Below are 27,558 nucleotides of genomic sequence, written 5' to 3' on the forward strand. Positions count from 1 at the left end.
ATGTTGATTTCAGTGTGTCAAGTTATTAACGAGATTGAGAAAAAAACACCCATAACTTGTTTATTGAAATAATTTTTAAACATTAAATGAACTAGGAAAAATGCTTAGAACACAATAACTACATAGCAATTTCTATGTTGACATAATTAGTAGGGGATATACGATCCTTTTTATGAATGATTTGTAAACGATGCTGGTCCACTGAATTAGTCAAATTTGTGATTTCGTCAACAGTTATTCCTCGCGATACCTCTTGGAGAGCATCCCACAACTCATATTTGCTCTTAAATTGGTGTCCACTTGCATAGAGGCGTTGCTTCATGATATTTCCAAGGTTCTCAATTCGCAGACCACTCCATCTTCCGTCGTCCAAAGAACCCCAGTTGTTGCAAATACTCTTTACTTTTGTTTGCTGCATGCGAGGAAGCATTATCCTGCATAAAAATAATGGTTCTTCTGAACGTCAACCTTTGATTCTTCAACCATGGTTCAAAATGCTCCTTCAGAAAAGCTATGTAAGCATTTGACGTCATTTTTACGCCTTCTGAGACTCTCCATGGGCCAACTAAAGTACCTCCGATAATACCAGCCCAAATCATTATCCCACCACTACCTTGCTGGCACCTGGCAATGTCGTCCATCTAGGACCTACCCCTTGCTCCAGCCATCTGGGCCATCCAGAGTGACACGCACTTCATCCGTGAACAAAACTTTGGAAAAACCCATTTCCATGTTGTTCTCTACCCATTTCAATTGGATTTTTATGTGATGTTGCTATAATGGAGGCTTTGTCACAGGCTTAACAGACTTTGCCACTTCTTTTAGAAAACGACATTGAGTACTTTTTGAGACATTCTTCAATCTGGCTTGGTCAAAGACTTCTCGACTTTTCTGCTCAGGGTTCTTAACAACTTCACGTTTAATTTGAAGTAAAGAACGGCGTGAAACAACTCTAGATTTACCTTTATCAGCTCTCTTATGTACTTTTGTAGGGTCCTTGGCAAAGTTCTTCACAGTTTGATGGTACCTTCCTATCATTTTCGATATTCGAGGGTAGTTTTACGTTTTCCTAACTGTTCTGTAATAGTACTCTTTTCAGATCTACTCAAAGCACCTTTACGACCCATTTTATTGATGAAACAAACTGCCTTGTTAATAATTTGACACACCGCAAATACCGTGGATTCAGCAATTACGATGGCAAGTTGTTTACATTGCGCTGAACAGTACAAAAAATTCACAGTACACGTAGCTCAGCTTTGGCAATGTTCCTGAAGCTTTTGATACAAAACTACCGGTAAGTTTCTGAAACTGGTAAAAAAATGTTATCTCTTTAATAATTCGACATGCAGTGTATATATATCGATAGATGTTATTTATTTGTTTTTGTGATATGTTTTTGAATGAATTCAATTATTTATACGAAAGTGCATTTTTACCTAAATGAGAGTTGGGAATAATTTTAACTTTTACCAAATTACATTGACTGAAACATGGAAATAACACTCAAGATGGGAACAGTAGTGTGGATGATCCAAATAATACGAAGTATCAACCCTCATCTAAAAAAAATTCAGGAATGGTATAAACAAAGCTTGATTACTTATGGGAATGATTTATGACAAGTATTTATTGGTATTAGATTTGAAGATGACTGTGTTGCAGCCTGCAGGGAAGCAATCCCTATGGTAATATGTTTTACAGATGATAATCCTTAGAAACCCAGCATTTCTATATATTTTCAATCATAAAACTTTTTACATGTATGAGGTTTATATATGACCTCTTATTCTCTATTTTTTTATAGTCGCTTCTTTTTTTTTTACATCGCAGTTTTGTCTAATGGTTGCTGTATAATAAGCTTCTTTTCATTTAGGGAAAGAGATATTCACTGAGCGTTTTCTTAAAGGTTTTATTTTGGAGAGAATTGACTGAAGAGATAGAGACTAACATTATCTTAGCAAATTATTTAATTAACTTTCTAACTTAACTGAAATGAGTGACACAAATACAGAGATATCAAAATGACATTTCACACTTTGCGATTATCAAAGTTTTCTACATTATTATACTTTTGTCTATGCTGTTTAGCTTAGTTGTTACATGTCAGCCATATTATATTCAATCCTCGGAATGTTTCTGTTTTTGCAATTTGGGTTATCATGACATGCACTAAGTGTGACCCTTGTCAAAATCCACACTAGCTAACTTAATCGCCATTAACATAGGGTCATTAATATTTAACATAAATAAAGATGTGCAAAGCAAAAAAATTATTGAACTTACATATCATTTGAGATGTGGTTCGGTAGATCAGAGAGTTGCATGTTAGACTGCAAAAGAGCATTGGCTGCATCAATGGGATTGGTATGAGCTGAAATAATGAAAAAGAAAAGAAAAATAGCAGAAACAAAAATATAGAATATAAATAAAAAAAATTTTTTTAAAATCATGTGGGGGATCACCAATTATTGATTTATTAATTGTTGATTATTAACTTTTGTAAGAACACATAGCAACCACGAATATACAGAAGAACTTAAACATACATATATTAATAGATAAAAAATAGTTTAAATTATGTTAGGGTGCCACAAAATATTGGTTTATGAAAAAGAAAAGATAACCAGCAAAAGGAAAATATAAAAAAATATGATTTAAATCACGTTGGGGTCACCAATTATTGGTTTATTAAAAAAGTAGCAGAGACAGAAAGAAAAAATATAAATAAAAATAAGATTCAAACCACGTTCGGGTCACCAATTACTGGTTTATTAAAAAAATAGCAGAGACAGAAAGATAAAGTATAAATAAAAATAAGATTTAAACCACGTTGGAGTCACCAATTATTGCTTTATTAAAAAAATAGCAGAGACGGAAATATAAAATATAAATAAAAATAAGATTTAAACCACGTTCGGGTCACCAATTATTGCTTTATTAAAAAATAGCAGAGACAGAAAGAAAAAATATAAATAAAAAAGGGCTTAAACCACGTTGGGGTCACCAATTATTAGTTTATCAAAAAATAGAGACAGAAAGATAAAATATAAATAAAAAAGGGCTTAAACCACGTTGGTGTCACCAATTATTAGTTTATTAAAAAAATAGCAAAGACAGAAATATAAAATATAAATAAAAATAAGATTTAAATCACATTGAGGGTCACCAATTATTGGTTTATTTAAAAAATAGCAGAGACAGAAAGAAAAAATATAAATAAAAATAAGATTCAAACCACGTTCGGGTCACCAATTATTAGTTTATTAAAAAAATAGCAAAGACAGAAATATAAAATATAAATAAAAATAAGATTTAAATCACATTGAGGGTCACCAATTATTGGTTTATTTAAAAAATAGCAGAGACAGAAAGATAAAATACAAATAAAAAAGGGCTTAACCCACGTTGGGGTCACCAATTATTGCTTTATTAAAAAATAGCAGAGACAGAAATATAAAATATAAATAAAAAAGAGCTTAAACCACGTTGGGGTCACCAATTATTGGTTTATTTAAAAAAATAGCAGAGACGGAAAGATAAAATACAAATAAAAAAGGGCTTAACCCACGTTGGGTTCACCAATTATTAGTTTATTAAAAAATAGCAGAGACAGAAATATAAAATATAAATAAAAATAAGATTTAAATCACGTTGGGGGGTCACCAATTATTAGTTTATTAATTGTTGACTATTAATTTCTGTACGAACAAACACAAATGAACCACACATACAAAAACACTTAAACATATACACAATATTGAGACACAATATTGATACAAAGTGAAGAATTAGAAATAAAGATCAAACAAGACTGTTGACAGTATAAAAAAATTTTATTGTAAAAATTTCTGTAGTAATGATGATGTGAATGAGTAGAAAATGTACATTTTTATTCTCTACTTAAAATCTGATCGTTTTGCTTGTCAGCATGCATACAGTATATATATATATACGGTCTTTATGAAGTACTTACCTGTGATGAAAAAATTACTGTTCACCAAAATTTATGGAAATTAATAGAGTAGTTGAGTTTTATTTATGAAATTCTACATTTATTTGTAGCTGGAATTTCACCGTCATTATCATTGTCATTTTGAATTTCATTACTGCTTAACTCCCCTTAATAGACGTCTTCATAAATCTGTCACCAAAAGCAAGCGAATCAGACTGTTCACTAGCACAAACAAAATGTGTATTTTAAAAGTTTTAGCTGGAATATTTGACTTTATACACCAGATGATTGACTAGGTTTAACCCTAAAGGTTAGCTGTCTTCATAGATAATTTGAAGTGTTTCATTCGTTGAATTTATTCATGTGACTAGACATAAGGATTTTAAATGATATAAATAGTTGTTGATGAAAGACATGTAATATGATATGCTGTTTGATGGAAACTTTAGACCTTTCCAGAAACTATTGAGTCCGAAGGAAAATGGATTCATAGATCCTTATGTATAAATATGAAAGTTTTTTTTAAATTTATCACACCTATATTACAATTATTAAAATCAATAGTACAAAAAATCTTTTGAAATACTGTATAACACAGAGAAAAGGAACAGATACAGCTATTTGTATCCCTAATTTGCATAATCATTTTTAAAACTGTTTATGATAAATTAACATTCAGTGTTATTCATTTGTAATTTTACTGTCCTATTTTCCTGTGTAAATGCAATAGTTTTGTTGATATTAACAGTAATTATAATAATTTAATAAAAATAAACAAAAACCGAATAAATTAGTTTCTTAAAGATATGTTCATCAATTTTCAAGGAAGATAATCGAAATAAAACTTTAGTTCATAAAATTACAATAAATTCATATTAATGTTATACATTAAAAATGAAGACTTAGAGTTACATTAATAGCCATTAAAATAGGGGATAATTTTTGTGTTTAAGCTAATAAAGTCTGCAAAAATTAGGAAAAAATATCTATTATTTTGCAATTAATTATATAATTTTCAACTAATATTTAAAAAAAAAGTGCAACAAAATGTACCTAACATAAAATAAATCCAAGATAATTTTTAGATAAAATTTAAATTAAATTTTTGTATTTTATTTTAATTTGTAAAGTTTATAAAAGTACACTTTGAAAATTGATAGATTTCACATTAAATCTTTCACCTTAATTTTTTAAATTTATAAAAACATTTTAAACATTTTAATGCCTTGCAAGAAATACTTTTCTAACTTGTATCTCAGTTTTTAAGAATGTAATGTTTTGTGCTTATAAAGGTAATAAAATCTATATTCTAAGTTAAAAACGACTATCATCTCATATGAAAATCTTTCAGCTACCACATGAAAGATGGACATCCAGATGGCATTGCCAACTTTGGGCCCTCAAAGATGAACAACATTAAAGGGTCATACAACACAAAAACATAGAAAGTAAATTGCATAGTTCAGATTTTACAAGCAAGCAAAACATACATTACTGAAATTAAGAGCAAGAAAAAAAAACTTCAAAGGAATTCTTATTCCAAAGAGAAAAGACCCGAAAGCTCTTTGGTCCATGCAACATTGGAACAACATCCAGAAACAAACTTCACAAGGATACCTTTTCTGATCCAAACCTAACACAGATTATAACATGACCACAACCTGTATTTACTCTTTACGTGCCAATGAATACAAAGGAACAAAATAGTCGACCTCTGAAAATAAGGATGGAATGAAATAATAAAAACGTTTATACAGAAAAGCCAGGTGTGAAGTAAAATATTAAGAAAACAGGGAACAGCACTACTGTCAAAGGAAAAGTAAGACGTCTCCTTCTCTCCGCTAGTCTGTGGGAGACCCTTGGGCATGGTCGAGTACCCACTTTAGCCCTCCGATCAGGGTAATATATGAGGTCATGGAAAGCAGATGACTGACGTAATATGGAAGCAAACAAATAATTCTGTTCATAGTTTTGTATTTTGTTGTGCTGAGCGGAAGATCCCTCTGGGTACATTGATCAGGACAATCACCCAGTATGGGCACTGCTCGGACAGAAAGAAACTGCAACCTACCGTCTGTACAACTGCAAAGAAAGCTATGGCAATACATCAAACTCTTTATTCGAGAAACAGTGTGAATAGGATTCTGAATCAGAACATCTCACTTGATAAGGATTACCATGCTAGACAGGTGGTGCCTGATCGTCATCAAACTATTCTCTGACAACCAGGAAAGAAAAATGGGGGAAAAATTTGAATAAAAGAAGCAGAGGATGACAATGAAAAACATACGTTGACAGTGTGAACACCTGGGCAACATCAAAAATGATGAGCAACAATGAATTCATGAATGCCTCGAGAAAGAGAAATAGATGGAGAGCCATAACCATCAAGGCGTATACCAAGCAGGACACCACTTGAATCAGAGTGGAATGGGAAACAAATGTATAGTAACATTTAATGCTACTAAGACTAAGCTTCTTTCCTTTAAAAATTACAAGAAACCGTCTCAACCATTGATAGCTATGACTAAAAATATGCTACCTGAAAGCACATTGTTCAAACTCCTCAGTTTAACATTTACAAGCAACATGAATCGGAACAAATACATTGAAGACAGTGCCAAGGTTGCTGCAAGAGAGGTGGGCTTCCTCTACCTGATAATATCCTGTACCGCTACAAAGCCACCATTACATCATGCATGATTTGGACTTGTGCATCTGCCACTAGTCTCTCCCTCTTAAACATGGTCCGGAAAAAGATTTTCCAATCTAATAGGTCCCGTATTATCAACTAAGCTCCAACCCCTGCCTCATCGATGCAATGTTACATCTCTGTGCTGATTTTACAAGTATTTTATGCTCCCTCAATGTAAATACCTTCAAATAACCAGACAAGCAGTAAAATTCCCTCTTTTTTTTAAGCTCTTTACATCAAATAGCCTTACATCAAGTGGCTTTATGCCTTGTCTGGAGAGATTTCCATACAAAAGAAGATGAAGGACTGTAGTTGCATAATTTCAGTTACAGACACATAATCTCCATTATAATAATAAGTGAAATAAGGATGAAAATATTTGATGATATTTATGAGCTGAGCATTCACATAACTGAAATGGATTAAATAAAATATTCTGTTACAGATTCCCAATTACGATAAAAAGTATGGGATGGAGGCTGAAGAGTAGAATGATTGAAACATAATGAATATAAGAAACAATGGACCAAAATGTGTAAATAAAGACAGTTTTTTTTCTTTGGACTATTGTTTTCATCAACATTTATATTTATAAAAGATTAATGTAGTTTGCTTGGAACATTGTTTAGTGTGTACATAAAGCTAATTAATAGAAGGCAATACAATGCAGATGTAAAAGATAGACACAACCGGAAACAAATTAAGATATAAGATATGGAAGAATGAGTTATGCAGATTTCATCTTTTTATTAATAAAATAGATATGTACATATTTTTTAAATATTTTTATAACATTGCATTATTTTCTTACTAGAGTCAGTGTGGTTTGATGTAAGTTTCAGATAATATTTTGGGAACATTTCCCTTCTTCAGATGTGTGTTCAACTCTAATTTAATCTTGCATATGGATGCCATTGTAAACAAGAGCAAATCCGCAGAAATTGAAATGGAATTGTTCTTGTTTATAATGGCTTCTGTCTAGTCTATATATATATATATATAAAAGGCAAAATGTGTGTGCACATTTTTTGTATAGCCGGCAAAGGCTTTTTTTGAGGGGGGGGGGAGTTTCTCCGGGGGGGGGGAGGGTATTATTTCTTAGAACTTTTTATATACCCCCTAGATCATAATATCTACAATTTTCAAAGGGACATTGTGTCTAGATTTATTTTGATCGACTTTTACCAAATTTGCGCGATTCCGTTCTGTCGTGTGTTTGGCTTTTTAGTATAAATAAAGTGAATCTAAATTGAAATGATGTGTGTTCTAGGGTTTCGCGCCGGAGGCATCCAGAAAGCAAATCAGCTTTGATCAATGCGGTGAAAACCATCATATCAGACAATTGCTTTCATTTGGTGTTATGTTTGACGTTCATCTTCGTTGCCAACCGTTATGTTTGCAGGTTGAAACAAATAACGTATAAGGCAATACAAATGAAGACTCAACAAACAAAGGTAGATCAATAAGAAGTGTATTAGGAAAAGTATATTTACAGTATATTTACATAATGGTTGTCAGGTAAGAGAGTCTTGGCTCGAGAACATATCTGCTCTCGGCTCGGCCTTCGGTGGCTTCTGGTTAACACACACTCAGACTAACCGAGTCTTGCTATTTATGTGTAATATTATCCACATATGTAAATGAGGGGGTGCCACCACGACACCCTCCTCTCAAGATTTGAAGTCACACAGATTTCAATATCTTTTTCTCTTGGGATTTAACATTAATGGTTCATTAAACTTTCTTTTTCTACCTGATCTTCGGGGCTCAAGTGTATATTGAGGCGGTTCCAAATGAAAGGATTCGTATATGATGTCCATGGTTTCCTCCTCTTCGACTGCTGTTGTATAATCACCATCTTGAATGTGGCGTTTTTTTATTTGGTTCAGGTGCCTTTTATGTATATTTTGTGGACCTTTAATCATGTATGTACAATCACCAATGCGTTTATTCACTACTCCACATTCCCAGTAAGAGGTGTTATTCCTGTAGCACTTGAAATATACTCGATCTCCCGAGTTATATTTCTTTCTTATCATGTGTGTTGTGTTTCGGACAATTACCTGTCTTGGCAATAGTTTATCAAACGCCGATTTCACCTTTCTGGCAAACATTAAATCAGCTGGTGATATGTTTGACAGGTGCGGTGTTATCCTATATATTTGCAACAATCGCTTTTGTGTCCGACTTTCTTGCAAATGTAGCGTTTTTTCTTCTTATAAGGGTAATCTGATTCCCATGTCTTTCTGCACATCTCTTATGGTTATATCTAGGGAGAGACTTGTTATATTCTTTACTATAATTATTATATTTGGAATATCTCGTTCCATTTTGACTGCTTTTATTTGTATAGTTCTTGATTGGTGTGTATGGTTTTCTAACCTTTCTTACATATGCCACTCTGGATTCTTCTATCTTTTTTTAATCCTTTTTTAGTGTAATGGCCCTTTCACAATCCTCTGCTAATTTCTGAAGTGTTAAATCTTGCTCAGATTCGAGCTTGGACAACACTAGTCTGCGTATTTCTGCATTTTTCGTGGAAACTAACCCTTGTGTGAAGATTAGGCATTTGAAATCTTCTACTGTTAGTTCCGCTAGCTTAAAATTATCACAGTTTTATTGACAACTGATGCGTATGCCAAATAATCTTGGTTGTCCATCTTCCTTAGATTCATACACAACCATCTTTTATGAAAATGAAAAAGAGATATATTCGGATAAAATAATTCTTTTAGTAATTTTACAGCTTCCATGAAATCTAATTCCGTAGTTTTTTTTAGGTAATATGTAATCTACAAATTTACTGTGTTCTGCTACACCCAACTTTCTGAGTAAGAGGCTCACTTTTTGGCTATTTGGCCAACTTTTGCAGTCCAGTTGAAAGACATCCTCGTATCTTGTATAGTATGTTTCAAAATTCTTTTCTTCCTCTGGCACATAATTAAATGTGTCCATACTATTAAAAATAGTTGTATGGGAGAAATTAGCACTGTCGACATTTTCTCGATTATTCTTTAGTAGTTCCAGTGTTTTAGCAAAACGTTCATTTTGCCTTTCTTCATATTCAAATTGTAATTTATTCTGCCTTTCTTCTTGTTCCAGTTGCCATTTCAATAATTTCTCATCTCTTCGTTCATCTCGTTCGGCTTGTGCCTGTTGTTGCGCCTGCAAAAATTGCATTAACATTCTAGATAAATCTTCCTTTTTTTTTTTTTTTTTAGTGTATGCTAAAATATAAAATGGCTTGTGTTACAACAAAAATTGTTCAGAGTTCCTGTTTTCAATAAATAATAATATCGCTGCTCGAATAATATTTTCTAACTTGGCTAGCAAGTCAAGCTCATCCAACCCCAAAATAAAAAAACTGAGGCTTTTACTGAAACCACCAAATACGACTGACTTTTCCGTTTTAGGCACTTCCTAATAAGTAACAGCAGAACTTAAGTACAACTCTTTCCACAAAACAAAATGTTTTTCAACTCGAGTCACAATTGAAAAAAATAAAATGTATGGACTACATTTAATTCTTTCTTTTGTTTTTTTTTTCTTACGTGACGTTTTAGTGTCTTATATCCGTTATTCAGTGACAACTTCAGTTTAAAAAAAAATTCTTTCCTTGATTTTAGTTTAACTGTGGTATTTTTTAATACCGAAGAGAAAAAAAAAATTTGGTTTACTAAAAAGTATTTAGTTGATGCTTTGCTAACGGAGAACAGCAATTAGGAAATCCACTGGTGAACTTTTTTTTTTGTATGTTATTTTCTTGTACATTTGCTCTTCGTAATTTAGTCATACGAATCTGTTTGTCGTTTTACAACAAAACAAAAATTCACTTTTACAGTTTGTTGTTTTTTCTCTCAAGATGGATTCCAAGAGAAACGGCATAAATTGTCGCTTTTGCCACGTTCAAGTTTTTTTTTCTTTTTTTTCTTTGTGACTGCAATTAATTGAGGTTACTTTTTTTTTTTTTTAACCTGAATGCAGTTTTTGTTCTTGGAACTTAGGAAACAACTGTTTCTTTCTTTTAGTGTTGTACTTCCGCGAGGAAAATATTTTACCGCTCTCCAATGTTCGCTGAATTACTAATTTTTTCTGCTTGAGTCGAACTTCTCTTTAGCGTGAAATCCGTTTTTATGACTATTTCGTTCGTCAAAATGTGTATTCCTTAAAAAGGTCAACCGTTGCGTTGTACTTTTTTTTTTTAGTGAGTTCTTTCCATTTCTTCGCCAAACTGTTATATTTGACGTTCATCCTCGTCGCCAACTATTATATTTGACGTTCATCTTCGTCGCCAACTGTTATGTTTGCAGGTTGAACCAAATAACGTATAAGGCAATACAAATGAAGACTCAACAAACAAAGTAAGAAGTGTATTAGGAAAAGTATATTTACAGTATATTTACATAATGGTTGTCAAGTAAGAGAGTCTTGGCTGGAGAACATATCTGCTCTCGGCTCGGCCTTCGGTGGCTTCTGGTTAACACACACTCAGACTAACCGAGTCTTGCTATTTATGTATAATATTATCCACGTATGTAAATGAGTGGGTGCCATCACAACATTTGGACACCTCCATTTTTTATGGGGAGCTGGTTTTCTCCCCAACCCAACATCTTGGGGAAACAACAGCCTTGCAGGCAAACCTAACTGCAGGATTGACCTCATTAAATCTGTCAATTCACTTTTTAGCTTTTTTTTTTCGCTTTCGCCTCAAGGATTCGGGTTCGAGCCTACCTCCCTCCTCATTTTTTTTTTCAAACACCCGGGCAACGCCGGACCATTTGTATTGCATCGCATTCGTTTTTTTACTTTTTTTTCCCATCACGTTCGCTGTTTTTTTGTTTTGCAGAAGTTTTAGCATTGTATTTTTTATATTTCAACAGGGTTATTACTTCGCTTTGTTTTGATTTTACCCCCCCCCCCCACACACACACCTCTAAACACCCGGGCAATTCCAGGTAACCCCCCCCCCCCAGTCTATGATATAAATCTCAACTGTCTGTTTAAATATATGTATGTCTGCCTAAAATTTTGACAGAGGTGACGGATTTTCATGAGATCGATATCGTTTTGAAGCTTGACCCTTCGGACAACAAATATTGAAAAATTGGCTAAAAACATTAATTCCTTCACCCTCAACTGGGCACTTTTCTACAGAGAGGGGTCGCTTTTTTCGCCAATATTTTCGAAAGTCATCCCCTCTTTTCGATTGACTAGCCTTAATTTGTCACTTCCGGCTTGGCAATGGGTGCAACAGCAAAGATGTCACTTTTTTTCCACATTCTTTTCCTCCTTTGCGGTATGAGTTCGAGCCTGCCTGCCTACTACCACTTCTTTTTTTTGCTCAACACACAATTCCAAACACCTGGGCACCCAGTCTAGTATTTAAATATGAGGAAAAAATTCATCAAATATAAATGAATACATCAAGAAACATAGTAGAAATGATGATGATGATGATGATGATGATAAAATAAAATAAAAATAAAATCCTTATTTGCCTCTTTATGAAGGTTAAATAAAATAGCTTTCCAAAAATGGGTACTCTGGATTGAGACAAAAATAAAAAATTTCTTTAGTCAAGAAGAATCCTACCCCCTCCTTTGACCAAAACAGAACAAATACTACACCTTGATCCTAGCCTGATGGCTGAATAATAAAAAAAAAAATCTGTTGAAAAAAAAAAGGTTATATAATTCATAAAAACAATTTTGAAAATGAAAAAAATATTTTTTTTTAAGAAATTTAAAAAAAGAAATGAAAAGAAAAAGAACGAAAGAAAAGAAAAAAACATCCGAATGAAAAATAGAAATTAAGAAAAGTAAATGAAAAAATGAAAAAAAAAAAAATGAATGAAAAAGGAAAATTAAAAAAAGAAAGGAAAAAAGAAAAATATGAATGAAAAAAAAAGAAATAAAGAAAATGAAAAATAGGAATGGAAATAAAAAATATACAAAAATAAGAGCTCTTGATTTTTGAAGATCAAGAATGAAATGCTGCATGAAGCACATCCTAGAAATAAGAGATGATGTTTGTTGTACCTTGCAAACAACAGTGTTTTATTTAACAGGTATTTTCACATTTTTTGGGTGGTGGTTGTGGTGGTGCATGTATTTTGTCACATACTTCAAACAATTCCACCTTCGGATTTAAAATAAATGTAAAAAGAAAACATGCAAAAGAAGTGACAGGCAGCGAAATGGAATAAAATCACACGTAAAAATAGAATTGGGTCATTTAAAAAGAGCGGAGTAAAAGTGAAATGAATCAGTGGAAGGATTCTTTGACGGTTGGGGAAGATTTTGTCCAGGTTGGGAAAGGTTTATAGGCTGAAACAGTGTCATCTATAAATATAAAAGCAAAAATGTGTGTATGTGTGTTCGCTTTTTCTGTATGTCTACAAAAGGCTTTTTTCAGAGAAGCGATCAGTCGGTTCACAACTTCTTAAAACTTTTTATATCACATATAAATCGTAATATCTCGGAGTTAACAACGGAGCTCGCCTATCTATTTAATTTGTTTGACTTCGGGAAGATAAATATTCATCATTTGTCGCTTGCCGCATGTGGGTTAGTCTTTTTCCTATAACATCTTGGGAAAATAAAAATAAAAAAAAGCGTGCCCGCAGTAAATGAAATACTATCCCGCAGTCAAACTTGACCTCATTCAGTCATTAAAATCTGCACCTGCAAAATCCAAGTAATTAAATAAATTCAAACATGTTTCCGTTAGCATCTCGTGGTGGCCCAATGGTTAAAACCGTCACACTCTTTTTTTTTTCACACTTTAATTTCCAACTTTGCCTCAACGGTTCAGGTTCGATCCTCATACTTACCTACCAAAACATTTTTTTTTTATTTTACCCCCCCCCCCAGAGTTTTGATTTACCCAAAACCACACACACCTCCAAACACCCGGGCAACGCTGGGTACCCCTCGCTAGTCTATATATATAAAAGCGAAAATGTATGTTCGCTTTCTGTGTATGTCCAAGAAAGGCTTTTTTCAGAGAAGCAGTCGGTCGCCTATCACATGTAAATCGCAATATCTCAGATTTAACAATGGAGCTCGCCTGTCTATTTAATTTGTTCGACTTCGGGAAGATAAATATTCAACAGTTTTCGCTCGCCGCATGTAGGTTAGGCCTTTTCCTATAATGTTTCCCCCTACCCCCAACATCTTGGGGAAAAAAATTAAAAAAAAAAAAACGCATTCCCGCACTAAATGAAATGCTACCTCGCAGTCAAAAGTTGACCTCATTAAGTCATTAAAACGTGCACCTGCCAAATCCAAGTAATTAAATAAATTCAAACGTCTTTCTGTTAGCATTTCGCTGGCCCAATGATTAAAACCATCGCACTTTTTTTTTTCACACTTTAATTTACAACTTTGCCTCAACGGTTTGGGTTCGATCCTCATACTTACCTACCAAAACAATTTTTTTTATTTTACCCCCCCCCCCCGGAGTTTTGATTTACCCAAAACCACACACACCTCCAAACACCCGGGAAACGTCAGGTACCTCTCGCTAGTCTATATATATAAAAGCGAAAATGTGTGTATGTATGTCCGCTTTTTGTGTATGTCTGCAAAAGGCTTTTTTCGCTGGACTTCTTGGTTGGCTCATTCCTTCTTAAAACTTTTTATATGCTGTCTAAGTGATAATATCTAAGAGTTACGAATGAGAGTCGGGTGTGTATTTAATTTGCCTGACTTTCACGCGCTATTTTTTCCCGAATTTTAGATCGTTGCATGTATCTTTCGCTTTTCAGTATAAAAAAAAGCGAAACTAGATTCGAATCGGCACTTCTCAATGGTCTCCAGAAAGCAATGTAAACGTTTGGTCAATGTCGTTTTTTTTTAGTGTCATATCAAACAATTGCTTTCGTCTGGACACTTCCCTAATAAACGAGGAGTTGTTTTCCCCCAAAGTTGGGTAAAAACAAACAAACCGAGTTATTGACCTCATTAAAGACTGTCCCGCAGAAAATGTTAACTGCTGAATAGCTATTGCTTACGTGGTCATCGTAACGCTTGCACAAAATGTTAACTCTACGACTTCCACTTGACAACATGTAGTGCAGGCACCTGCCAATTTTCTTCTTAATTAAATAAATTTAAACTTCTTTCAGTAACTCATTCTTGCTGGCCTATCGGTTAACGTGTCATGTTTTTTTCACATTTTATTTTTCAACTCCACCTCAGGGCTTCAGGTTTGATTCTACATAATTACCAAAACATTTTTTACCCCTCCCCCTTTGTTTTTTTTTATTTAAGAGCACACACATCTCGAAACACCGGGGCAACGCCGAGTAGCCCCGCTAGTCCAATAATATGTAGAGTATTCAGCAGATGGTTTGCATTGAATGTAATGGCTTTTACAACCTACAGAATCTTTAATAAAATTCACAATTCTGGGGTGACAATACAAAGGGACTGAGGAAAAAGTGTCCACGATTAGCATGCACCTGCTGCAAGGAAACAATTGCTGCACATGGACATGAACCTAGAATTGTGTGACTACAATATGAGTGATTATACAAACTTAGGTGCTATTTAGACTTAAAAATGGTCAAATAATGGATAAACAGTAATATGGAGACAAGGTGGTATGACTGAAGAAATTAAAATTATTGGTGGAATTATTTAACCAAACGCATCTAAAAGTTTCTAGTTCATTCTTGGGGTTTCAGCACCATAACGAAACACATCTTTCATAATATTTGCGATTTTTGGTACAAATAAACTTCAATCTATGCCTGACTTGTCCATCAAGTTATAGTTAAGTTTTCTTCTACCTCTGTAATCGCATTTTACCTTTTCAAATGGGTTGGTGTCCATATATGCAAATGACTGAAACCTGCAAAAACCCAGATGCTTTGACCTCTTGCAAATGGCTATTCGGCAAGCAATGCACTGTGGGTGTTTTGCACCTGGTGACTATGAATATAATTGTGAATAGATAATCTTCGAAATGAGAAGGAATGACAGACCGTGTTGATTACATGAACCATGTAAGTTTATAAGTTTTTTTAAAAGGTAAACATCTCAAGAGTATGTGACTAAATATGCAGCAATAACATAATCTTGCAGACGTGTTAGTCGCAATATGAAACAATATTGTTATGTTACTATAGATAAACAGTAATATGGAGACAAGGTGGTATAACTGAAGAAATTAAATTATTTGCAGAATTATTTAACCAAACACATCTAAAAGTTTCTAGTTCATTCTTGGGTTTTCATGGCAGAGGGAGTTATTTTTACGTAAGCATCTTTAAAAATCACAAAATTGAAAAACTGTTATGGGGGTAAGCTGATATATGTATTTGTGGAATAATGGACTTACCTAGAAACAAATATAGTTACATTTTATGTTATTTGGAAGTGATTTGTGGCAGTTATGGCCCCAGAATCATGATGTATACTTCTGTAACATACTTTTTGTAATTACACCAGTGTGTTTATCTTGATTATCACTTGTTTGCAAAACACCAAACAATTGCAAAAAAGATGGGCTTCCTCTACTAAACATCAAATCTCCAAATGTTTACCAAGTTTGAAAGGGATTTTATTGGACCTATTACAAGGTTAAGTTTATAATAATAAAACGCTTTTCGGTTAACCAATAAAAAAAATATATATTTTTTACTGATAAATCACTACTTATTAGAGATGCTGAATCGGCTTTTGTTATGAGGTAAGCTAATATACCTATTTAAAAAATAACAGACTTAAACTAGAAACTATAAATTTAGTTACATTTATTGGGTAAGATACTTTTGCTAATATATATTTGCAAGGCCACAAGAGTTTTCAATCTCCTCATCTTCGAGTGGCATTTGAGCCTTAATAATGCATTGACCAGGTAACACATTAATATGTATATATATATATTGATTAATTAAGTTCAGGTACATTGTTAACATAAACTAAAAACAATATTTTTGAAAAAAAGCTTAATACAAGTGTAAAGCTTTCAAAATAAAATTATATAAACATTGTAAAAGGTCTATGTGGCTCGATCAACATTTTCATAAAAATGTTGGAGCACTGATCAATCCGAACAGTCTCCCTACAATGTTTATATATTTTTATTTGTAGAATAATGGACTTATCCAAACTCTATAAACATAGTTACATCTAACACATTATTGGGTAGTGATTTGTGGCAGTTATGGCCCCAGAATCATGACGAGCACTTCTGTACATACTTTTAATTCACTTTATAGTTAAGTATAGCGCTGTGTTTGTCTTGATTATTACAGGCCTGCAAGGTTACAACAAAAATAAAAAGGAGAAAAGAAATGAAAAAGAAATGAATTTTTATTTCCAAACCTGAAGTTTGTTTGTTGGGCAAAGCTGATCCATTCTCTATGATTTTACAAAGGTCCCCAATAATCTTCAGCAGATTTTGGTTGTCCGAAACACCGTCCGGTCGAGAAATGCCGTTTGGTGTATACACTTCGGGTTTACCATTTTGCTTCGATGCAGGTCTTGTTTGGGAATTACTTTGAGCATTTTTTAACACTGAAAATTAAATAAATTAGAAACGAATGGCAAAGAATCAAAGCGTTTGTATCTTTTTGTTTTCCATCATGAATATTTTTTTTTTTTCCTATGAAGCCGTGTGTCACAATATTTTTTGGCATAATATCATGGTATGATCACAAAGATTAGAACAATTATATTTATAGCCAGGGGTGATAAGAACAACCCTATCAGGTACCAGAATCGTTGTATAAAATATATTGAATCTCTTTGCATTTTTCAGTCACAGCTTTTCGTCTTGATATGAGAAGGGAACTAGGGTACTAAGATCTGCTGATTCTGACTGGATAATGCTACCATTTTTTTACCTGGAATTCTTTACAATTCAAAACTTCTGGATCAACGCTGCACAAATTTTGCTTGGGAAAATTACATTTAATATTCGTAATTGAATAATTTTCTTTTCTCTATGATAGAGTTATTTCTTTCGCAATCCCCTTTTTGGATTATTTTTAATTACAAGAATGGCTCTACACTTAAAATTAATATCATTGCTATCTTAAATTTTCTGATCAGTAGTAGAGGCTTTGTTAGTTGATCCATCGCACATCAATTTTCATTGTAAAATACACAAATTGAATACATCTACAATAAAATGCATCCAAGCATTTTTAAAAAAAGAGGCTATGTCCATCAGACAAGCAAAATTAGACACATGGTTTTAAAGTGGGTGAAAATGCAGCTACCCTAAAAGAGGCACTCTAGATCGAGATAAAAACAAAACTTTTTCAATCTAGAATGATCCTTGTCCTCTGAATGAGTAAATAACAGATATATCATCTTGTCATACATTTTCATCACTCATCTAAAATAACGTGTCCAAGTGTCTCTCTCTATAAAATAGTGTTTTTATGATTTCAATATATTCATCTTATATGTATAAGATATTGTTATGTAGTTGTGGAACATGAGAAATTATCTGTTATTTATCTCTGTTGATCTATCTATCTCGTTCTACTTATCTATCTAATTGGTGCGATAAACAAGAGATGAGATGTGAAGCTATGTTTTGATAAAAGTTGTCAAAACATATTGAGGTGTAAAATGGACAAGTTGCACTGGAAGCCCTAAAAATAGCTGACCGGAAGGACGTGTTGTTGTCACGTGTTCAGGTTGGCTGGACATAGAGTTGAGTTGGAATTTTGACATTGAGCAAAGCAGACGGTTTAACAGGTCGTCTCCCCCTCACTGGGGATGAAGCTGACGTGTCTCAAAATTGGAGACTAGAATTAACCACCCAAGCAAAGCTACTCACTTTCCATTCTTCTGTGATCAACACCTGGAAAGTGAGTAAAAACTATATAAAACCAACTATCGTCTTGGACTAAAATGCATTCATTTAAACAGGTTCCAGCTTCCCTCCAAGAACAGATGAATTCCAGGTGGACCAAAAGACCAACAACACAGTTGAGAAGTTAATGTATGTGTAGTCGAACTACATGTATGTGTTTATGTTATGTCTGACACACACGTACACAACACATTTAGATGATCAGTAGTAGTAGTAGCAGTACTAGTAGGGGGGTTCCCTTTTCTCTTCTCTGCAAGCTCTTTCTCACAGAAGAGACGTTGTGAGCCTATACGCCAACTGATGCTGACTTAGGCAGACTCTTGCAGGTCATACATAACTTCTCTAGAGATATTGAAATGAAGCTTGGTTTGGACAAATGTGTCAAGTGCTTCATCAAAGGTTTGCCAGGACAACTTAACATGACGATACTTTACCTTACAAGTAAACCCTGAACAAATATTCCAAATAACATAGTATTTGTGGCCAAAATACTCTTGGCACAACTATACGCTGGTTCATAGGAGGGATGGTGCACCTCACAATGATGTTACCTCAAGAAACAGCACTTAGCTGGATACTCCATCAGACTGGATGCATTCGTATCTTAGAATCCAGTAACACCAAGAAACCGCAAAAAAGATACATTATAATAGTTTAGAGTTTACTGGTCAATTGGGAAGAAAAAATTTAATGTTTTTAATGTCTGACATGTAAAGAAATTTAATGGAATATTCAAATATTTATGTATCTCATACAGAGATCAAGTGTTTCTAAGAACTTTGAATTAAAACGAAACAAAAAAGAGAGAAACCATATTCTTGAAGCAATGCAATCATTTTTAGGATTTCAACAGGGAAGGAAGGAAACAGAGAATATTAAAAGAATGCAAGACAGGGTTAGGGTTAGGGTTAGGGTGAGGGTAAGATGTGAAGACTTGAAGGATTGAAAATGCATGATGGAAGGAAAGTGTTTGACATGAAAAAAATCAAAAAGGGGGAAATTTAATTTGATGCAGAGATGATGCAGAGTCTGGAACTTACATTTGATCAAGTTGTTGTAACTGTCATCATCCGAGGATGAGGATTCATCTTCATCATCTACTGGTTCCAAATTCATATTTGGTTGTTGATGAAAGTTTGGTTGGGAAGCTGCATCCAGCGAAGCATTAGTAATTCCTTCCTCAGACTTTAGAAAGAAAGAAAATGTCAGTAAATGATGACAGATCAATAAAAAGTATATATATATATATATATATATTTATATATATATCATCCACGTACAGTACTATTTCGCTGTTTCACAGCTCATCAGTGTGGCTAGACAAGCAACTACCTCAAGCCAGGATTGAAACCCGACTGCCCAAGCGACAGTTGGAACTTCTAACTGTTGCGCTATTCGGTTGGGCAGTGAATTAACAATGTTTTGACATTGTCCAAATACCTAAGCTCAATTTGTTTACACAAAGAGCATTGCTTAATATGCTAATGGTAATTTGTATATCACTTCCCAATATGCTCAACCTAGAATAGGGAGCATTATATAGATAATTGAGACCGGGATATGTTTATCAATCCATGATAATAGATTGAGATGAACAATCAGTATCGATAAAAACAGTGAGATTAATATATGTATATATTTCTATATACCTAGAAAAGTGAGAATGTGGATGTATGAGAGGGCACTTCTCAACAAATTTTTGATCTACAGACTTGGTTTAGTATATAGGGTATTCAGACACATGAAAAACTTTTTAATCAGTTTTCATCTGGTAAAAAGGGCTCCTAAGGGGTCTAAATTGCAAAATTGGTACTTGAGAGTTATTGAATTTTTATCTGTTTGTTAACCATTTCATGAAGTTTGAAAACACTTTTTAAAGATCGTATCAAGCTGGTCTAATGGTTATCGTACTTGACTCATTTTCTTTAGGTTTTGGTTTTGATCTCAGCTCGAGCATTTATTTTTTACTTACAAGAAGTGAACTGTTTGGATAAAACATAATACTCGCATGCACATATCTCAGTTTTTGTATGAATTAAAACATAATATTTATGCATATTTTATGACCAGGCAGCGCCGGGCAGCCTGCTAGTATACATATAAATATATATAGCAAATGACAAATTAGTTACCCGTGTGAAAATAGTGTTTATTGCTTGCGGTTGTTTGTTCCTCCAAAGAGTAAGATCCGCATGCATGCAACTCTCCAACTGGTCAAACTTGGTAATTATATTTTCTAAGTTCTTCCGTTGTTCTTGAAGCAACGCAAAAGATGCAAAATTCTTTAATGTAAGTAAAAAAAAAAAAAAGAAAGAAAATATATCAGTGAAGAAGAAAGAAAAATTACAAAGACAGGGTGGAACAATAAAATTATCGCCCTAGAAAAGACGCCATGATTCCATTTCCGTTTGATGAAAACTGGTTTTGTTTTTTTTTGGTGCAGATCATCTACTAGTTAGCCAGTTGTGTACAACAGGATTCAGCACCAGCCCACAAGTCCAAAGAGACCCAGGTTTAGCTACAGAAGAAGTTCTACAACTTTGTACCCATCTCTCACTGCTCCCCCCCCCTGACCTGACCTGAAGCTGCTGGACTACTTTGTTTGGTCATACGTTGAGAACATCACGAACATGACCTCCCACAACACCAAAGCCAGTCTGGTCACCGGTGTCCGCCAAATATTCGTCAAGCTCCCATCAGTGCTTGTGGAAAAGGCATGCTCCCAGTTCCAGACCTGTAGTGATTGAGACTGAGGGCAGCTACATTAAAAGATGTCAGCTCTACTACATAAGTTACCTGAATTGATTTTTTCAATAAAAGTTTAAAAAAAAGAAGTTCTAGCATTGTTTTCTTTAGGGTGACATTTATCGTTTCACCTTGTAATAAAAATTAAGATATGCAGGGTTGGGCATAAAGATCTCCCACATTTGGACATTTGATGTGTATGTTGTAATTACATTGGAGATGTGAATCAGATTTATTTCTTCAATTATAACTTCTCGTGCTTATGCAGTATGGGGCAGGCGTGAAAATCTCAGTTCTGAATAAATCATTTGAAAAACTCTTTGATATACTTATGTCTGAGACAACAATAGGTATTTATACTAAGAATTATGAAAAATTACTGAGTAGAATTTTAATTAAAAATAAAAATCAGTTTTATTGTATTTTGCTGATCAGCCATTGTAAGAATGGAAACTTCATAAAGCAAGGGGAAATAACTGTCTGTCATTTAGCCAAGTAATAATGATTAGTAGATGAACAAAATACGAAAACAGATTTTTATTTTTAATTAAAATTCTACTTGGTAATTTTTCATAATTTTTGGTGAAGATATTTATTTTTTCACGATATATAAGAATATATTTTTTTTTTTTACTCATCTTCATCCTGAACAAGGTGTTTTGATGAGATCATGCCGAAGAAAGATTAACAAGATGTTGCTTTGAACTTCTGCATATCAGTAAAATCAAGGAAACAGGTAGCAGGAAGAGAATTCCAAAGTCTAGCTGTTTGAGGGAAGAAGCTATTAGAGTAGAAAGCTTTCTGGCATTTAGGGACCTCAACAGTGAAGGGGTGAGATTTTGTTGCTTAGCAGGTTTGTCGGGGATATGTACACAGGGCAAAAATGCAATGAGTTCATCAGAGCACATTCCATTAAAGTACTTGTAAAACAAGCACGTTGCGGTGATGGGACAGGGGTTGGAGCCTAGTTGACAAAGCAGGACCTATTCGATTCGAGACCCATTTTTGGACCCTGTCCAAGAGGGGGAGACTAGTGGTAAATGCACCAGCCACGATGTAGCAACAATACTCCATGCATGGTAGAATGGTGGCCTTTTAGAAGTACAGGGTACTCTCAGGTGTGAATAGTTTTCTAGCATGATAAAAGGGGCTCACCTTTCTTGCAGCAGCCTTTACAATGTCCTTAATGTATTTGTTCCAGTTCATATTTCCTGCGAATCTTAAGCCAAGGTTTGAAGAAAGAATTTTCAGGCAGAGAGAGGCTTCTTGTAATTGTTAAAGGAGAGCAGCTTAGTCTTACATTAAATGTACGGCTCCATTACAGTACAGTCTAGAGGTCATTTTCTAAGGATTCTGCTATTAAAGCGATTTTCACATGTGTCCCATACTGTATAAGCACCTAATTTCTCTATCAATGTTTATAGAATGTTGAGAATAATGCTTTCAGGTAATTTGATCTTTGAAAATGGACCTTTTAACATGACCATCCATTTGTGGTCTCATTTCCAAGAATTCAGCTATTGCCTTGTACATGTAGGTATTCAATTTTTTGTTTATCGAAACATGACCATCCACATAAAACATTAACCTTGTGTCTAACACTGCCCTCACGAGAAGGCAATTAAATAAAGAGATGGCTTATTAAAAAAGTGTCATGTAAGCCTTATGTTTCTAAATAATTAAAAAATCATTTTATTATTAGTTTACTAAATCTATATATCTATAAAAGTGAAAGTGTCTGTGTGTGTATGTGTGCGTCTGTGTACATTTCCCTATGCAATAACTCTGTCAATTTTCAGCCTACAGACTCGAAATTTGATATACAGGGTATGGAGATTTCGGAAAATCTTTGTAATCTGTTTTCGGCCAGAAATTTGGCTGTTAAGGGGTCAAAGTTCAACAATTAGACCTTTGAGAACTCTACCAAACTCCTCCGTTAATTTTGGGTCTAAACACTTGAAAATTTAAGATATAGATTCCTTGGATATGGATCTAACTTAATAACTTGATTTGAGCTCAAAACAATAAATGTTAAGGGGTCAAAGTTAAAAAAATTGAACCCTTTTTTTTTTGTTTTTTTGCTCAACCTCCAAACACCCAAACAATGCCGGTCTGAAATGCTAGTTAAAGCTATAAAATATTTCTACTGTATTAATGAATTATTTTTGTTTTTAATAGGATTTTAATAGCTAAAGAAAACATTTTGTTTGATGATTTTGAAAGACAAGAGGTTTTGACTGGCTTCATTCATTCATTTTGAGTATGTGGCCAAGCGTGGAACATACGGGATTTACCCGGAAACAATCCGTCAACATCAAATCTTTTATCCAACTTATGAGTTTACGAAATTAAAATTTTCAAGTATTTTCATTTAAATATTGAATTTAATAAGATTTCTGGTGCTTTTTCAGAATTCTCCCCATATGAAAAAAAAAAACAAAATAATGAAAACTCTGTATGATGTATGTACACGTGACAAAAAGAATTATGCAAGTTGATCAAGTAGTTTTATTTTTATAAAGATAATAATGTTTTAAGTAAATTTCAAGTTTTCCAAGGTCTCCATGTTTAGAATACCTTCCTAAAATCTTGTAAGTTTAAATTATTTGGAGTTCTCTCCCCTGTTTTCAGCCGTTTTTTTTTTTCGAGATGGCATCTTGATATTGTTGCTGTTCGCTTAGCTACAAAATTTGAGTTTCTTTATAGAAATAAAGCAACTTCAATTTATGTGATTTTTTAGTGTACAATAATTTCTTTCCATCATGAATATGTACATCCCACAAATTTTTTTCTTTTTTAATGTAGGAGGAATTCTGGAGAAACACTGGATTTTCATAGTTAAATCTAAATATTTAAACATCCTTTGGTTATATTCTTGAATTAGTTTGGAATTATTTTGGAGATGAGTAAATTGTATAATTTTTTTAATTAATTATTTGGACTATTATCCTCATCTTCTAGTTGTTTTTTTCATGACGTTTCGACCAATTATTTCTCTGGCCTTCGTCAGGTTAACTGCGACGGGATAGGAATGTTGAATCCTCCAACTACATCCACAGCAATTGCCTTCAATAGCTGTTGTTAACTCACCATGGTTTGATCAACTAATCCTCTGACCGGCTTTGAGTGGGATCGAAACCGCTACCTCTAGCACAATGCTCACCTGGAATCGTAGATATTCCGCATCTCTATCCACTGCACCATGGGCCCGAAACCTGACAAAGGCCAGAAGAATAATTGGTCGAAACGTCATGAAAAAACAACAACTAAAAGATGAGGATGATAGTCCAAATAATTAATAAAAAAAAGTTCTTTGGTTAATTTGAAAAATAAAAATTTAAAAAAAAAACCAAAATAAATGCTTCCCTCTCTCCAAAAGAAAAACAAAATTCCAGTATAAGACATGCATATAAATAGATCTGTTAAATAAAAAAAAAAATAAAAATGAAAATAATCCCGGACAACACTGTATATAAGAATCTCATCTTATATAAAAACCAATCAAATTACTTTCGGTGTGTTGTTGTTTCGTTCTGCAAACGAACTTGGAGAATCTGAAAAGAAAAACAAAAAAAAAAAGCAATAAATTTGAGAAGACAAACGAAAACAGCTATAACAATGTGCGTGTGTGCATCAGACAGCAAAGAGGGGTAAAAATCAAAGTGAAAAAATCATGTCACTTTCATAGGAGAACCGTTCTATCTCTCTCAGCCTGCATATATCAACAAAAAAGGACGCAGGATGTGGCAGTCTCAGTCAGATTAAGCTTGGAATGTGAATCGGAATAGCTTTGAAATTCAAATATGTTCAGAGGTAAGAGTTCATTTGAAACAAACTATTGTTGTTTGAAATGAAAAAGGAATGCATAAAAACAAACAATTTTCAAAAAAATATTTGATTGAAATAAAGAATGCATAAAAACAAACAATTTTCAAAAAAATATTTGATTGAAATAAAGAATGCATAAAAACAAACAATTTTCAAAAAACATTTATTTAAAATAAGGATGCATAAAAACATGATCACTTTTCCAAAATACTATCAGGAAATAAAAAATGTCAGAATGAGGAGAGAGTCGGAGTTGTGAGAATGTCCTGTGTACTTATTTCGTTTGTGGGTCTAGAAAGCCACCTACTGTACATAAAGAGATCAGCTTAAGAAAAAGATAAGGTGCTTGTCCATAATAATATATAGGTAAAATATTGCAGTTCCAAATAAATTAACAAAAACTATGACTTGGTGAAATGACAAACTGATTTATCTCCCCTATCTTACATTTATTTGCAGCCTTATTAATTGACAATTATTAACAGTAAAAGTAAAGAAATGAAAATTTCTTATTGTGTTTTCAAGTCTTTATTTATGAACCAGCTTGCAGAAGAAGATACATAAAGAAATGTTAAGAGAATTAACTGATGGAGAAAAGACGAGTAAGTATATGGTGACGGTGTGGAGAAGCATAGTAATAAGCGTTCACAGTTGTCATGTGACCATGGTAGAAAAGCAGTAACACTTTAACCTGGAACCCTTCCAATATAAAAATAATACAAATATGCAAATTTAGGCAGTGTTGGGTGTCTGAGATGGCAGCATAAAAAGACTTTTTTTTTGTTTGACACAAGTTTTTCGAGTTTTATTCTTCTTTTGTTTGCATGTGAGGTTTAGTGTTAGTTGCAGAGAAAAAGAAAATGAAGGACTCCTGCTGCTTAGATGGATAAGCAAATGTTTCATTGTGGGAGAAAGAAAAAATCTGATGCATTTTGTTCTCAACTTGAAAGAATTTACGCGACTGAAATAAGAATTAAATCCCTAAAAATATTGTTGGATTACAAAAAACTATAGACAATATTTCCAGCTAATTTGACTGTTATTATGGCGAAGAATATTTTCTTTTTAAGCTATTAACCTCCGTAGGTTATTTAAGGTCAGTTATGTTTTTTGTTGGGATTTTTTTTTTCTTCCTTGATTTAAATCTTCTGATATTTTTAGCTCTTCTAGGAATTTAAAGATGCTTTCTATATTAGTATATTCAAATAAATCTTTCATATTACTTTTGAAGAAAGACTTTCTAAGGTTCTTTAGTGTTTCACATTCGATAAGAATCTGTTTTATTGTGATAGGTGTTTGGCATGTGCTACATTTTGGTTGTAATTTTTTGTTCAGAATAAAGGAGTGTGTGAGACTTGTGCGCCCTATGCAGAGCTGGGATAGGATAACTTTCCTGGATTTTGTGAGGGCAGGGATATATTTATCTATCTTGAGTCTTATTTAAAATAATTTGTTTTGGGTGTTGCTCCATTTTTGTTGCCATTTACTTTGGAGAAATTTATTTTTGGTTTCAGATCTGTATCTGGAATTTAAAGATTTTCGGGGGGGGTTAATTTGAGACCAGATTTAGCAGCTTTGTCAGCTCTTTTATTGCCTTTTTCTCCTATGTAGCTAGGGGTCCAGTGCAAAAGACTTTCTTTATTGTTGGATTTATTGTTTAGTTTGCATAGGAGTTTTACGATGAGGGGATTTTCCAAATTTTTATTTTGTACTGATGTTAATAATGATAGTGAATCTGAAAGTATAAATTTTTGGGAATTGCTGTTTGAGATAATGTCAAGTGCTAGTTTTATTGCATATGCTTCTGCTATAAAGATTGAGATTTCTGTTGGTAGAGCCATTTTTAAGGTTTTTATGTTATATACTGCTGCACAAGCTATCTTTTCATTGTCCTTGCATCCATTTGTATATATGAGGTGGTATTTTGGATATTGTAAGAGGATAGTGTGAATTTCATCTTGATAGGTGCTTCGGTGGGTCTTTACTTTCATAAATTCTTTTAAGATAAAATTTACATTTGATTTTTGGATTATACATGGTGGGACATTTGGGATTATATGGTTGTGTATGTTTGAAATGGGGATTTCAATTTCTTTTAGTGTAGATTTCATTCTTAGTCCGAATGGTTTTATTGTTTTTCCTCTACTTTCAAATAGGTCTTCATAATTCAGGTTGGAAATGCTGGGTTAGATGGGATGGATTTGATTTTTACATAGTATTGTAGTGCTAGTTTTTCTGTTTGTAATTGTGGTGGAGTTTCATTTGTTTCTATGAATAAGCTATCAATTGGAGATGCTCTGAAAGCTCCTAAAATTTTTCTTAAGTTATGGTGAATCAGGTATAATTCTTTTAGATATGACTTTCTGGCTGATTTATAGATAAAGCTGGCATAGTCTAATTGGGATCTGATAAGGTATTTGTATATTTTATGAAAGATTTGTTGATCAGTTCCCCGCTTTGTGTAAGCAACTACTCAAAGGAGTTGGAGGGTTTT

At 33.4% G+C, this 27,558-nt stretch overlaps 1 protein-coding gene across 8 annotated transcripts in view; it reads right to left on the minus strand.

The window, feature by feature from the left end:
• LOC145278079 (uncharacterized) overlaps positions 1-27,558 on the minus strand; it is a 220,741-nt gene that overhangs the window by 11,537 nt on the left and 181,646 nt on the right. For 7 of the 8 annotated variants that reach the window (XM_080130342.1, XM_080130341.1, XM_080130336.1 and 4 more), the window contains 5 exons: positions 24,747-24,790; positions 20,624-20,773; positions 19,532-19,676; positions 16,988-17,179; positions 2,287-2,374 (listed from right to left, as the gene is read on the minus strand). In XM_080130342.1, coding sequence (XP_079986468.1) covers positions 2,287-2,374; positions 16,988-17,179; positions 19,532-19,676; positions 20,624-20,773; positions 24,747-24,790 — 619 coding nt within the window. The remainder of the gene's footprint in view (positions 1-2,286; positions 2,375-16,987; positions 17,180-19,531; positions 19,677-20,623; positions 20,774-24,746; positions 24,791-27,558) is intronic. The other variant, XM_080130343.1, reaches the window with a different exon arrangement.

The sequence above is a fragment of the Euprymna scolopes genome, chromosome 6 (assembly GCF_053919585.1).
Source record: "Euprymna scolopes isolate OS-2025 chromosome 6, ASM5391958v1, whole genome shotgun sequence".
NCBI lineage: Eukaryota > Metazoa > Mollusca > Cephalopoda > Sepiida > Sepiolidae > Euprymna > Euprymna scolopes.